The following is a 13,347-nucleotide window of genomic DNA, read 5'->3' as shown; positions in this document are numbered from 1 at the left end:
GCTTGGTATTGAGATTAAAGGCATGTGTATCCAATACTGGCTGTATCCATGAACACACAGAGACTTACCCAGCTCTGCCTACCAAATGCTGGGATTACCAGCGTATGCCACCACTGCCCTGCTTTCCTATGCCTTGCTAATAGCTCTGACCCCCGGGCAACTTTATTTATTAACATACAAATAACATTTTAATACAAATAAAATATCACCATACCCACCACTCCACTGGGGGGAAAAAAAAAGACCCTGTCTCAAAAACAATACGATAAAAACAGACGTATGGCATAAGCTGAGGAGGCTGAGGCAGGAAGATGAAGAGGTCTAGGTCTATCTGGGCTGCATATACAGACTATGTCTCAAAACAAACACAAATCCTTACAATTAGACTCACCATTCTAGATACACAGTTGGGCAAGTCTTAACCAGTGCCTCCTTTTAGAGAACTACACGTGCCCGCGAGTGTGATGAGCGGAAGTAAATTCCTCAGACAAGGGATTTGTCCAGTGATGTCAGCTTCCCATTTCAGATCTAGACAAGGCCAAGTTCCCCAGCGCGGGTAAATAGAGTCTCTAGGGGGCAAAAACAGACACACACTAGCAGTAATTTTTTCTATATGTCAGCAACTCGTGAACTTTGCTAACTGTACTCAGGAGGGGTGTGGAGGGCAAAGGTACTGGCGACACAGCTGTGCCCTCCCACCTCTCCCGAGGCACCGGGCTGACCAAGGTTGGGGGGATGGAGGTCGGATGCCCTCCCAGCCTCCTCCCCATACATCCCCTCGCGTCCTCGGTCCTCGTCCTCTCCTTTTCACACCCGTTTGGCAGTGCCACCGCCTCCCCCCACGACGACGGGTGGAGGGCTCAAGAGGGTCGGGTGACCCTGGAAGGCAGGCGGGCTGCTGACCGGTGTCTGCTGACCGGTGGTACAGCGGCTGGCCGCGTTGGGGGCGGGCAGAACTGCGGAGGGGTTGGAGGGGGCTGGACCCTTGGCCTTGGCCCCAGGGGGCGGTGCCGGGCGCGAACCGTCCCTGGTCCCTCCCAGGCGGGAGCAGCACAGGCGGTGCCCGGGCAGCTGCGGAGCCATGGACGGCAGCGGGCCTTTCAGCTGCCCCATCTGCCTGGAACCGCTCCGGGAGCCGGTGACACTGCCCTGCGGCCACAACTTCTGCCTCGCCTGCCTGGGCGCGCTCTGGCCGCACCGGAGTGCGGGCGGCAACGGTGGTTCCGGAGGTCCGGCCCGCTGCCCACTGTGCCAGGAGCCTTTCCCCGACGGCCTGCAGCTCCGCAAGAACCACACGCTGTCCGAGCTGCTGCAACTCCGCCAGGGCTCGGGCCCGGGACCCATGTCCGCCCCGGCTTCAGGCCCCGCCCGGGGCGCGACGCCCGAACCCTCGGCGCCCAGCGCACCCCCTACTGCTCCGGAGCCATCGGCTCCCTGCGCGCCCGAGCCCTGGCCCGCCGAAGAGCCCGTGCGCTGCGACGCGTGCCCGGAGGGCGCCGCCCTGCCCGCCGCGCTCTCCTGCCTCTCCTGCCTCGCCTCCTTCTGCTCTGCGCATCTGGCCCCGCACGAACGCAGCCCCGCACTGCGCGGCCACCGCCTGGTGCCGCCGCTGCGCCGGCTGGAGGAGAGCCTGTGTCCGCGCCACCTGCGGCCGCTGGAGCGCTACTGCCGCGTGGAGAGAGTGTGCCTGTGCGAGGCCTGTGCCGCCCAGGAGCATCGCGGCCACGAGCTAGTGCCGCTGGAGCAGGAGCGCGCGCTTCAGGAGGTGGGGCGTGGGCACCTTGAGCGGGCACGTGGAGATGGGCGACCGGCGGGGCAGGAGAGCTGTTTAGTCCCCCCACTCTTCTCGGGCTGTGCCTTTTATTTGTTTGTTTGTTTTGTTATTATTGTGGATGTGCACGTGGAGATTAAGAAGACAACTTTGTGGAGTTGGTTCTCACCTTTGCGTAGGTCTCATCGCTCTGACTCAATAGGCTCTGCCTTAGTTTCCCCCTCTAACCTGGGGATCTTTGTGACTGCTTCCAGTCTATAGTGTCGTTTGCTAGGGCTGGTGTGGATGGAAGCGGAGTCAGAAGCAACTACTGAGTAGATGAAAAAATGGCAAAGAGCCGAAAGTGTGTGTGTGTGTGTGTGTGTGTGTGTGTGTGTAACTGGGTCAGTGTGAGTGTAAAGCCAGAGAGGTACCTGGGTTAGACCCTTGGAGCCGGTGGGGACCAGGAGTGGCTGGCTGCGGGCGTGGCCCCATGGCTGCGGAGCTCTTCTTGCTGGTCCCAACTCAGATTTGTCCTGGACTGAGTCAGCCACTGTGGATGGGTGTGGCAGGCACCAGGAGCGCGATGGAGGTTGGGCTGATCACACAGAACTTCTCTGTCCGAATATTCTGGGGCCGTTGGGAGCATGTGCCCAGTGTCCCACTACCTCCCACCCCCAGTTTCCTTTGGCTTCCATCCCGGTCTTGGCGCCTCTGGCTTTGGGATTTTCCGTCTCTCCTGCCTAGAGCTGTGACTCATAAGACCCAAGGGATTTGCCCGGAATCCCCATTTTTCAGAGCTGGATTGGGGGTGAAGGCTCTTTTGAAGCTAATCCCCGGGATTATTTAGTGTCCTCCTCCTCGTTCAGTCATACCCCGACCCCACGCTCTCCCTCTTCACCTCTTCCCCACTGAGGGGAAAATCCCAAATAAATCAAGAACCTGAGGTGGCCCCCTATACTGGCTTCTTTGGTCAACAGGTAGTCAGATGCCCACAGCCCGCTTCCTTGCCAGGCATTTGGGAATGGCACCAGCCTGGCCAAAGGTGCTTTGGGCATATTCTAAAGTATCACAGCCACTTTCAGTCCCTCCATTCACAGAGCTGGTCAGAGACCTTTGTCATCAGACACCAGACTCACAAAGCCCAATCCACAGGCTGAGCAGCCCAAAGTCCTGAGTGCCGTGGAGGACCGGATGGATGAACTGGGTGCCAGCATTGCACAGTCCCGCCGTACTGTGGCCCTCATCAAGGTCAGACCCCACCCTAATCCCCTGTGCACCCCTGAAGCAGGCCTCTGAAATTGGGCATAAGTTTCCAGTATGTACCACCCACTCTAGACATGCCCTGATTAGAGACTGCTCAACCCTACTAGGCAGGAACACCTTGTTTCCCGAGACCTGGCTTAGACCCAGAGCTTGGGCTGGTCCTCCTAGTGGGGCTAGGTGGGCACACACAGTCAGAGAAGGAAACTGTAGCCAGGTTGGGTCTTTGCCTCCACCGCCCAATCCTGCAGAGTGCAGCTGTGGCCGAGCGAGAGAGGGTGAGCCAGATGTTTGCCGAGGCCACAGCCACCCTACAGAGTTTCCAGACCGAGGTGCTGGGGTTCATCGAGGAGGGAGAGGCCACTATGTTGGGCCGCTCGCAGGGTGACCTGCGTAGACAGGAGGAACAGCGAAACCGTCTGAGCCGGGCACGGCACAACCTCAGTCAGGTTCCAGAAGCTGACTCAGTCAGCTTCCTACAGGTGAGGATGGCTCATGAGCCACAGGGGGATGGAGTGAGGGGGTGGGGGTGAGAAATGATGGCAGAGGCGATGGGTACCTGGCCTTCCAAGACAGTTGCTACCTTCCCTGGCTGGGAGAAGCTACGGCCAGCAGAGCCTTAATGGGCATTTGTCTGGCACAGGAGCTCCTGGCATTACGGCTGGCCCTGGAGGAGGGGTGTGGCCCCGGCCCTGGGCCCCCCAGGGAACTCAGCTTCACCAAGTCCTCCCAAGTGGTCAGAGCATTGAGAGACATCCTGGTCTCAGCCTGTGCCAGGCAGTGGGAGCAGCTGCGGGGGATGAGCAGTGACGAGGATGAACTGCAGAAACGAGGCTCAGAAGGTGGGTGCCCCTCCCAGATGACTCACACCCCTCCCCAGATACACCGTGTGGGCCCCCAGATCTGGTGTCCATCCAGGAGTGGAGGAAGGAAAGGTGTCTGGCCCTGGGGGAGGGGACCCTAATCCTGCCAGGAACTGAAGCCATCCCCACCCCAACCCCCGAAGTGATTCTTCTTGCTCTCCCACGAACTTCAGAGAGATCAAGGCCTTGCACACAAGGAGGCCAGGGTGGGAGAACTCAAGCGATACACATGCACAAGGACACGGCCCATACGAGTGTGTCTGTCACCAAGTAGCTGGGGCCTTTGGAAGGAAAGGTGGAGGGAGTTACAACCACAGGTGGGAGTGGGCACTACCGAGGGTAGCCCGGCAGCCAGCCACAGGTGGTCCAGAGAGGTTGCTTTCACACCACTCCTTCTGCAGCTGATGTGGAGTCCCAGGACCCTGACAGCACCAACCTGCTGGAGAGTGAGGCTCCCAGGGATTACTTCCTCAAGTGTAAGTAGCCAGCCCAACGCTACCAAAGCGCCTCTGTCAGCTGCAAGGCTTCAGAAACACAGAGCTTGGGAACCCTCCCCTTAATCTCTAGGGTGGACAAGGTCACCTCCATGGGTGGTCCCCATTAGTGTGTGTCTCAGTGGTTCTGAGGAAGGACGAGGCTGTGTTTGGGGGAGGTGGGTCCCTGTGGGGGACTGTCCCATCCGAGCTTGGCTGTGATCTGTGTCTCTTTCCCATCCATGGGGTCAGTTGCCTACATCGTGGACTTGGACAGTGATACGGCGGACAAGTTCTTGCAGCTTTTTGGAACCAAAGGCGTCAAGAGGGTATTATGTCCCATCAACTACCCGGAGTCACCCACTCGCTTCACGCACTGTGAGCAGGTGCTAGGAGAGGGTGCCCTGGACCGGGGCACCTACTACTGGGAGGTAGAGATCATCGAGGGATGGGTCAGTGTGGGCGTCATGGCCGAGGGCTTCTCTCCGCAAGAGCCCTATGACCGGGGCCGGCTGGGCCGAAATGCACTCTCATGCTGTCTGCAGTGGAATGGGCGTGGATTCTCAGTCTGGTTCTGTGGGCTGGAGGCCCCACTGCCCCATGCCTTTTCACCTACGGTTGGGGTCTGCCTAGAGTATGCTGAGCACGCCCTGGCCTTCTATGCTGTTCGAGACGGAAAGCTGAGCCTTCTTCGCAGGCTCAAAGCCTCCCGGCCACGCCGCAGTGGTGCCCTGGCCTCCCCCACTGACCCTTTCCAGAGTCGCCTGGACAGCCACTTTTCAGGGCTCTTCAGTCACAGGCTCAAGCCTGCCTTCTTCCTGGAGAGTGTGGACGCCCATCTGCAGATTGGGCCCCTCAAGAAATCGTGCATATCTGTCCTGAAGAGGAGGTGATGAAGGACTGCCTCATCCTGCAGAGGCCTTGCCCAGATCTCCTGGGAGAAGGCACCAGTCTTAGAGACCCCCCACTCCCAGCTGTCTCGCTTCTACAGGTCTCTGCTTTCTGTAACTAGACCTTCCACTTTTCAAGGCAGGGGTCCCCAGCCCCCCTGCAGGTCTTGTTTTGGGAAGAGACCTTGAGCTGGGACAACTTCAGACTGCCCCAGCCCTTCTTCTCCAGGTCTCTAGAACTACCTGGCACACAGTAGGTGCTCAATAAACATTCGTTGACTACATGACTCCCTTCTTCATTCCTCATCCACCAGAAATTCCTGACTTTTCAGCCTTCAAGATCTGAGAATAGGGGCAGGCAAGACGGCTCTGTCAGAAAAGGTGCTCGCCTCCAAGTCCAATCAAAATCTGAGTTTGATTCCTGAACCACACACGGTAGAAGGAGAGAACTGACTCCTACAAACTGTCCTCTGGCCTCTAACTGCATGTCCTGGTGCATGAGCCACAAACACAGGCAGAAACTCACGCACATACAGTAAATAAATAAAAACAAATGCGTAAAAACAGACAAGCAGGGCGATAGCAGAGCTGGGAAAGTGCTCGACACATTCGCACCAAGAGGACCTGAGTTCGAGCTCCAGGAAAGAATCCTATTTGCAATGTCCGAACTGGAGAGATAGAGACAAGCGGGTCCCTCAGCTGTGCTGGCTGCTAGCCTCACCTAATAGGTGAGCTTCAGGTAAGAAACCTTATCTCAAAGGGTAAGGTGATGGGGGCTGGAGAGAAGGCTCAGCAGTTAATGGCACTGGCTGCTCTTCCAGAGGACTTGGGTTCAAATCCCCCATTCATTATGGCAGCTTACGACTGTCTGTAACTCTAGTTCCAAGGGAACTGACACCCTCACACAGATAAACAAGCAGGCACATAAAATAGAAAAAATTTTAAAAAATAAGGTGAATGTCTGCAGAGACACATCTGAGGCCTTCCATACACACACACACACACACACACACACACACACACACACACACCAGAATGAGCAGGTAGGAGAGAGTAGAGCTCCCTTGGCCCAGAAGGAGGGGGCTGAAACATGCTGTCTGTCCTTCAGCAGCACCCCAGCTCTAGGCAGGGCCAGTCAGGTGGCTTCTCCCCGAGTCCAGCTCCATAGTCATCCTCCTTGCTCATGTTAGCTTTGAATGCGGGAGGGTACCCCCTGCAGGATTTTTCATCCTTGATGCTACAAGCCAATTCTGGCTTGTATTGTGTGTGTTGTATCCAGAATTAAACAGAGGTCACACACCCAAAGCCAAGAGCTGAGCCGGATGCCTGGGTGTGGGCGAGAGAAATGGAAAGACAACCTGGCTTCTTACACACACACACACACACACACACACACACACACACACTCCTCAGCCCCTGCAGAGACCACCCAGGGTGTGACTGGAATGAAGGGACACCTACAATAAAAGGGTCTATGTCCTCTGGGTCGTCACATTTCTGCACCCATCCTAGCCCTGCTCCAGCTCTCGGGGACCTCTGGCCCTGTGCCTCAGGAGGAGAGCCTCTGGCTGGTGTTCAGGAAGACCCAGTGCCCTCCACCACCCCAGAAACTCTCTCCCTGTCTGGGATAACCTGGGCTATGCAGAGCGGCTGTGTTTCCAGGCCAGCTCCTTCTCTAGGTTCTTTGTAGCCCGGGTGCACCCCAGAGGGCAAGGGGCAGACAGAGAGGCCTCCTAACAGCTATGCAAGGTCAGACAGGACAATGGGTGTGTTATGCAGCCAGACAGCAAGGCCATACAAGTCCAGCCCCAGCCGCCTAAACTGCTAAAAATAACCCCTCCCACAGAGCCTGCCTGGCCCCAGCAACCAGGATGTTTTTTTTCCGGGTGGGGCCTCCCTGCTCCTGCTGCTTTGAGTTCTTAGCCCTGTTCCCATGGCAGCCACAGGTCCCACAGGTCCCAGGACATTCAACCACGGGGCTGTGAGGAGGCTGTTCCACTGTCTCCCACAGTGGGCCAGCTCGGGCTTCCTAGAGTCTCTTCTCACCTGCAGACAGCCTCATCTTCCTCAGCGCCCTGGCATCCCTAGACCACCTGGGCTGTCTCCTCTCCTCACCCAGCTCGGCATGTTCTTGCTGCTGCCACCCTCTACTCCGAGTGCAGAAAGGCCTGGCACGCCCCGGAATGTAAGTATGGCAGACAGGGGCCTCACAGGCCTAGAGCTTCCTTCCCCGCTGGGATCCGGCTCCACCATTTGTGGCTATGGTCTCAACCGCTCATACGCGTCTTGCTTATAGAGTGACTTTCAGTTTCCGAGGACTGTCTCCAGTGACGAGACCGCTCAGCTGGTAAATGCTCTCACCCCGTGACCTGAGTTTGATTTCCAGAACCTACATTGTAGAAGAGAATCAGCCCCTGCACGTTGTTCTCTTGATTTCCACACACACATAAATAAATAAGTGTAAAAAAAGGGAAAGAAATAATAATGATGATAAATCATTATCCCTAGTCTACATGATAAAGCTTTACAGCTCAAAATGGAGAAGAGAGTGGTCTCGGCTTGCCCATGGCTTCACAGGGAGCTGAGAAGCCCCAGGGTTCAGACCACACACCCTAATCCAGTCTGGAATGTTATGCACAGTTCTGCATTTCCTCCAAGACCTTAAGCTAATGCTAGAGTGAGTTAGTGTCTGTCTGCAGGCATGTATGCATGCATGCATGTATGTTGTGTGTACCTGTATGTGTACATGTCTGTCTGGTTGAATACTTGTGCAGGGGTGGCTGTGTCTAGCCCTGTGACTCTTTCCCCAGCATTCCTCAAGGAAGAGGTGGGAAGAAATACAGCTGCATGATGTGGGCCACCACTGCCACATAGGCAGTGTGAGGGGGGTCTATCCCTCCACCAGCTTTACCAACGCTTTAATCGGTTTTAGTCAAAACTGCTTGAAGCCCAGGGTAGTAGCTCACACCTGGAACCGTGCACTCAAGATGCTGGATATTCAGATGCCTGGGCCAGCCTGGGCTACAGAGTGAGCGCCTACCTTAAACAAAACAAAAACAAAAGATGCTTTAAAAACTTTTTTTTTTTTTTTTAAAGATTTATTTATTTATTATGTGTACAGTGTTCTGCCTGCACATATCCCTGCAGGCCAGAAGAGGGCACCAGATCTCATTATAAATGGTTGTGAGCCACCATGTGGTTGCTGGGAATTGAACTCAGGACCTTTGGAAGAACAAGCAGTGCTCTTAACCTCTGAGCCATCTCTCCAGCCCCTTTAAAAACTTTTTTTTCTTTTGAAGAAAAGGTCTCACTCTGCAGCCCACATTGTCTTTGGAATGCGCTGTGTAGCCCAAGTCGGCCTTCAGTCCCTGTAATTCTCCTGCCTCTGACTCCTAAGTACTGGCTGGAGCTGTAGGCATACACCACCATGAGAAAATGTTAGAAAGAGAAAAAGCTAGAGAATTATGGATCTGGCCCCATTGCCGTCTATAAATGAGAAAGCCTGAGTACTTAGATGGTAGCCCAGGACTCCCCTGTTCAGGACACTCTCTCTACCCCATGGCTTTGGTGAGTAGTTCTCGGGATGAAGTTCATGAGCCTTAGAGACAAGAAGCCCTGGGTTAGCACCCCCAAAAGGAGGGGGTGGGGAGCTTGAACTGTGTTCTCTGTGGGCCCAGTTCCCACAGCCCCAGAGCCTCGGCAGCGGTGCCTGTGGGTCTGTGGTCTCAGAAGCTCCCATTAGAGCCCCAGCTAGTCCCAGACAATGTGGAGGGGTGAAGGTTTGAGGCTGTAGCTGTGAACTCAGTAACAGTTCCTTGGAGCCAGGCAAGGAGCCAACCTCCACTTGAGCTTTGTTTCTGTGGGAAAATAAGCCCCAGAGCGCAAACAACCGGCTGAGAATGGACTTGTGCCTCACTTGCTCTTGGCAGCCGCACCCTGCCAGGTCCCGGCGCTCCAGGAGGGAAGAGGCCCGCGGCCCTGCTCTTGCCCTTTTCCAGAGCATGCTTGCTGCCAATCCTCCCGGACAGAGCCTGTGAGTCTGCGCAGAGCCTGTGGCTAAGCTGTAGGGCCTGGCGGGAAGACCGGCTGAGCTGGGTGCGGCTGAGGTTTGCAGAGGGCACCGCAGGGCTAGAGCTTGTTTGGGGGCCCAGGATGGAAAATAACTTTCAGTTGCAGAGTGACTGTCCCATCCAGTCCTACAGCCAGCACATTCGGTGGCAACAGTAAGAAGAATCTGGAAGCTAAGGCCGCTCCCTTCTGTACAATCCCATCTTTTGATGGATGCCAGAGACCCGCAGGACAGGGCCCCAGGAAGTGGCTCAGAGGCAGAACGTTTACCTAGCGTGTAGGAGGTCAGAGATTCCATCCCTAGCACTGGCAAACAAACAAACAAACAAAAAAACAAAAGAGGACTGAGAGATGGCACGCCTTTAATCCCGGCACTTGGGAGGCAGAGCCAGGCAGATCTCTGTGAGTTCGAGGGCAGCCTAGTCTAGAGAGCGAGATCCAGGACAGGCACCAAAACTACACAGAGAAACCCCAGAGAGAGAGAGAGAGAGAGAGAGAGAGAGAGAGAGAGAGAGAGAGAGAGAGAGAGAGAGAGAGAGAGAGAGAGCGCTTGCTGTACTTCGGGGGATACAGGTTCAGCTCCCAGGACCTACACTGTGGCTCACCACAGTAACTCCAGTTCCAGGGATCTGACGCCCTCTTCTGGCCTCCTCAGGCGCTGCACACATGTGATACACAGACACACATGCAGGCAAAACATCCATACACATAAAATGAAAAGACAGACAGACAGACAAGAGATTGTAGGCTTAGAATGCAGAGGCTCACTGTCCTTCCCTAGCACACTTAGAGTCGGCTAGGCAAAGTCTGTGACATCACAGATTCAGCATTATAGAGAACCTGCATTGGCCTGGCTAGGAATAGTCTGATATTTTACGTACTTTCCTTACCCAACCCCCCCACCCCACCACTCACTTTTTTCTAGACAGCGTTTCCCTGGAACTCACTCTGTAGACCAAGCTGGCCTCAGACTCAGAGATCCACCTGTCACTGCCTCCTGAGCGCTGGGATTAAAGGCGTGCACCACCACTACCTGGTCTCATCCTTTTTAAATGTTTTATTTTGAAACAGGGTCTCACTATGTAGCCCTAGTTGGCTTTGAAGCCGTTATTTAGTCCAGGCTGGCCTTAAAGTCATAGAGATCACTGTCTCTGCCTCCCTAGTGCCAGTAGTAAAGATGTGTGCCACCACGCCTGGTTTGTGTGGTGCTAGAGATGGAACCTGCAGGGGCCTCCCTCTCGGACCCCAGATTAGGCACAAACCACACCCAAACACTTGTTTTCACAGAGATCCTTTATTAAGTGGGGAAGAGAAGTTAAAATGACTGCTTTCTGACTCAGGCAGAAAACAGTAGCAATGACCTTGCAGGTGTCATTTTTAGGAGGAGAAGAAGGGGAGGTCTGTTAGAATAGGATGGGATGGGGTGGTATATTTTGATTGAATATGTTAATTAGGTAGCCAAAGGGGGTTTTGATTGCTGGACTTCAATACTTTGATAGCTGGACCTTGGTAGTCAGCCTCAGGAGGAGGAAGTCTCCAAATAAAGGGACTAGACTTTGGGAGCCAGCTTTAGGAATGTAATCTAATGTTTTTTACCAAGGCAGAGGGGATTTGGGAAAAGGGCAAGGCCTGCCAGAGCCACGTGCCCCAGTGGGCCAGTGTCCCCTCACCTGGGGTCTCATGCATGCCAGACGAACATCTACCAAGTGTCTTAGTTACTTTTCTATTGCCGTGATAAAACAACCTGACCAAGGAAATTTCAGAAGAAAGTTTACTTGGGGTTTGCAGTTCTGGTGGGATGAGTCCATCGCCATTGCTGTGGGAAGCATGATAGCAGGCAGGCGGCCGTGGCTGCAGGACCGGCTGAGAGCTCACGTGATAGCAGGCAGGCGGCGGTGGCTGCAGGACCGGCTGAGAGCTCACGTGATAGCAGGCAGAACTGCAAGCACCAAGCAGACAGCAAACTGGGAATAGTGTGAACCTTTGAACTCTCAAAGGGCACCTTCAGGGTCATACTTCCAGCAAGGCCACACCTCCTAAACTGCCCAAATGGCACCTCCAACCTTGGACTAAGTATGTAAATACTTTGGGACACTGAGTCCTTTGTGGCTTGGTTCTAGGGCAATGAGGGAATGAAGGAAGGACAGACACACAGACGCACCCACAGAAAAGCTGAGATCAGGTGGGCCATGTGCTCTGATAGAGATATACCACCAAGAGTAGCACGTCAAAAACTCAGTGTTTCTCTTCTAAGTGGAGGCAGTAGCTTTACAGCATACACTGAACAAGCAGGAGGGTCTAGCTGTTCCCGGGAGGTTTCCGTAGGTGTGTGGTCTCAGGCTGTGGTCATCCCAGGAGGAAGCTGTGGTTAGTAGTCAGTGAGAGGAAGGCTTTAGGGGTTCCATGAGCCTCCCCAGAGAAGAAGGCTTTGCCAGTTTCCATGGATCCAAGGCATCATGGTCCTTGACATGGCTGTGCCCATGTCGGCAACACACAACTGCTCAGGACTTTATCCGCTCCCCACAATGGGCAACAACTCATCCAGAATGCCACACAAAGTGAGCTACATCCACAGCTTCTTTTCTTCTCTTCAATTTTGTCCCTTCCCTGTCCCCTCCCTCCCTCCCTCCATCTCTCCCTCCCTCCCTCTTTCCCTCTCTCCCTCCCTCCCTCCATCTCTCCCTCCCTCCCTCTTTCCCTCTCTCCCTCCCTCCCTCCATCTCTCCCTCCCTCCCTCCCTCCATCTCTCCCTCCCTCCCTCCCTCCATCTCTCCCTCCCTCCCTCCATCTCTCCCTCCCTCCCTCTTTCCCTCTCTCCCTCCCTCTCTCCCTCCCTCCTTTCTTCCCTCCCTTCCTTCCTCCCTCCTGTCTTAACTTTCTTCCCTGTCCCCAGTATTGAAGAACATTCTGAGGAGTTCTGGAAGTGGAAAGCTGAACTAGGGACATAGTGCCTGCTTCTCATGGGACCAGAGGACATGTTTATCTCAATACCAAAAACTGTGGAACTAGAAAGTGTCAGTTCAGGGGACTAGAGAGAGAAGCATTGCCATGCTAACATTAGAATCTGAGGTGGGATCCCAGTACCCATGTGAAAAGCCAGCACTGGAGAGTGCCTGGAATCCCAGGATGGGGCTTGAGATCAATTAATCTGTCTAGCTAAATCAGTGAACTCTGGGCTCAGGGAGAGACCTTGTCTCAGAAAACACCTGATGTCAACCCCTAGCCTTGACACATGATACACATGTGTACCAGCTCCCACTCCTGTGTGCGCGTACATGCACACACACACACACACACACACACACAAACACACAGGAACACGTGTATATATATATTTATTCCCACAAATAAATAGATAATAAATTTAAAAATGTTCTACTTCAGTCATTTCCTAACTGTGTGACATACACACACACACATGCACACACGCACGCACACATACACGCACACACATACACACATATGCACACACACACACACACACACACACACACACACACACACGAGTCTCACTATCTCACTATGTAGCCCAGGCTATTCCTGAGTTTGTGACAACCCTCCTCCCTTTGCCCTGACTCCTCAGTATTGGTGTTGGAGCCATCTTTGGAGGATTTCTGGGGCTTGGGAGGTACAGAAATGGAAGTGGACAGCAGAGGTTTGCATAAACACTCCTCCATAAGGAATCGCTCAGAACAAACCCTGAAACTGTGTCTGGGGATTTGGAACAGGACAGAGATCCAGGCTGGGAGCCCAAGGGTGGGGCCCTTCTCCATAGCAACCAGAAAGAGTCTGCAACATGTGCTGGCCCCGCCTTCTGATGAAGAAGCAGGGACCTGGTGTTCCTCAAATACATGTGGCCACAAAAGGCCTTGCCCTGAAATAGCTCAGGTCCACACTGCCATCTCACATGGTAACTGCCACTCCACCTCAGCTCAGCCAACAGCCAAGGGCAGGAGGTGGGGGCTTTACCAAGAGCTTTGTTTCTTTCCTCTGTTTATTTGAAAGATAACTGACTAGGAAAAAAACTTCAACATATCAGG

At 54.3% G+C, this 13,347-nt stretch overlaps 1 protein-coding gene across 1 annotated transcript; it reads left to right on the top strand.

The window, feature by feature from the left end:
- The first annotated feature begins 1,056 nt into the window (after positions 1 to 1,056).
- Positions 1,057 to 5,523, top strand: Trim47 (tripartite motif containing 47). Its single transcript, XM_059269824.1, has 6 exons — positions 1,057 to 1,765; positions 2,906 to 3,001; positions 3,265 to 3,495; positions 3,657 to 3,855; positions 4,278 to 4,352; positions 4,602 to 5,523. The coding sequence occupies exons 1-6, from the start codon at positions 1,082 to 1,084 to the stop codon at positions 5,240 to 5,242; spliced, it is 1,926 nt and encodes a 641-aa protein (XP_059125807.1). The 5' UTR covers positions 1,057 to 1,081; the 3' UTR covers positions 5,243 to 5,523.
- Positions 5,524 to 13,347: the final 7,824 nt, after the last annotated feature.

The sequence above is a fragment of the Peromyscus eremicus genome, chromosome 8a, assembly GCF_949786415.1.
Source record: "Peromyscus eremicus chromosome 8a, PerEre_H2_v1, whole genome shotgun sequence".
In the NCBI taxonomy this organism is placed as follows: Eukaryota; Metazoa; Chordata; class Mammalia; order Rodentia; family Cricetidae; genus Peromyscus; species Peromyscus eremicus.
Note: the sequence above shows the minus strand (reverse complement) of the source record. Positions and strands in the feature narration are given on the sequence as shown.

Coding starts and splice junctions, on each gene's coding strand:
- Trim47 (XM_059269824.1), top strand. CDS start 1,082: ATGGACGGCAGCGGGCCTTTCAGCTGCCCCATCTGCCTGGAACCGCTC. Junction 3,496..3,656: donor ACTCAGTCAGCTTCCTACAG/GTGAGGATGGCT, acceptor TGTCTGGCACAG/GAGCTCCTGGCATTACGGCT. Junction 3,856..4,277: donor GCAGAAACGAGGCTCAGAAG/GTGGGTGCCCCT, acceptor CTCCTTCTGCAG/CTGATGTGGAGTCCCAGGAC.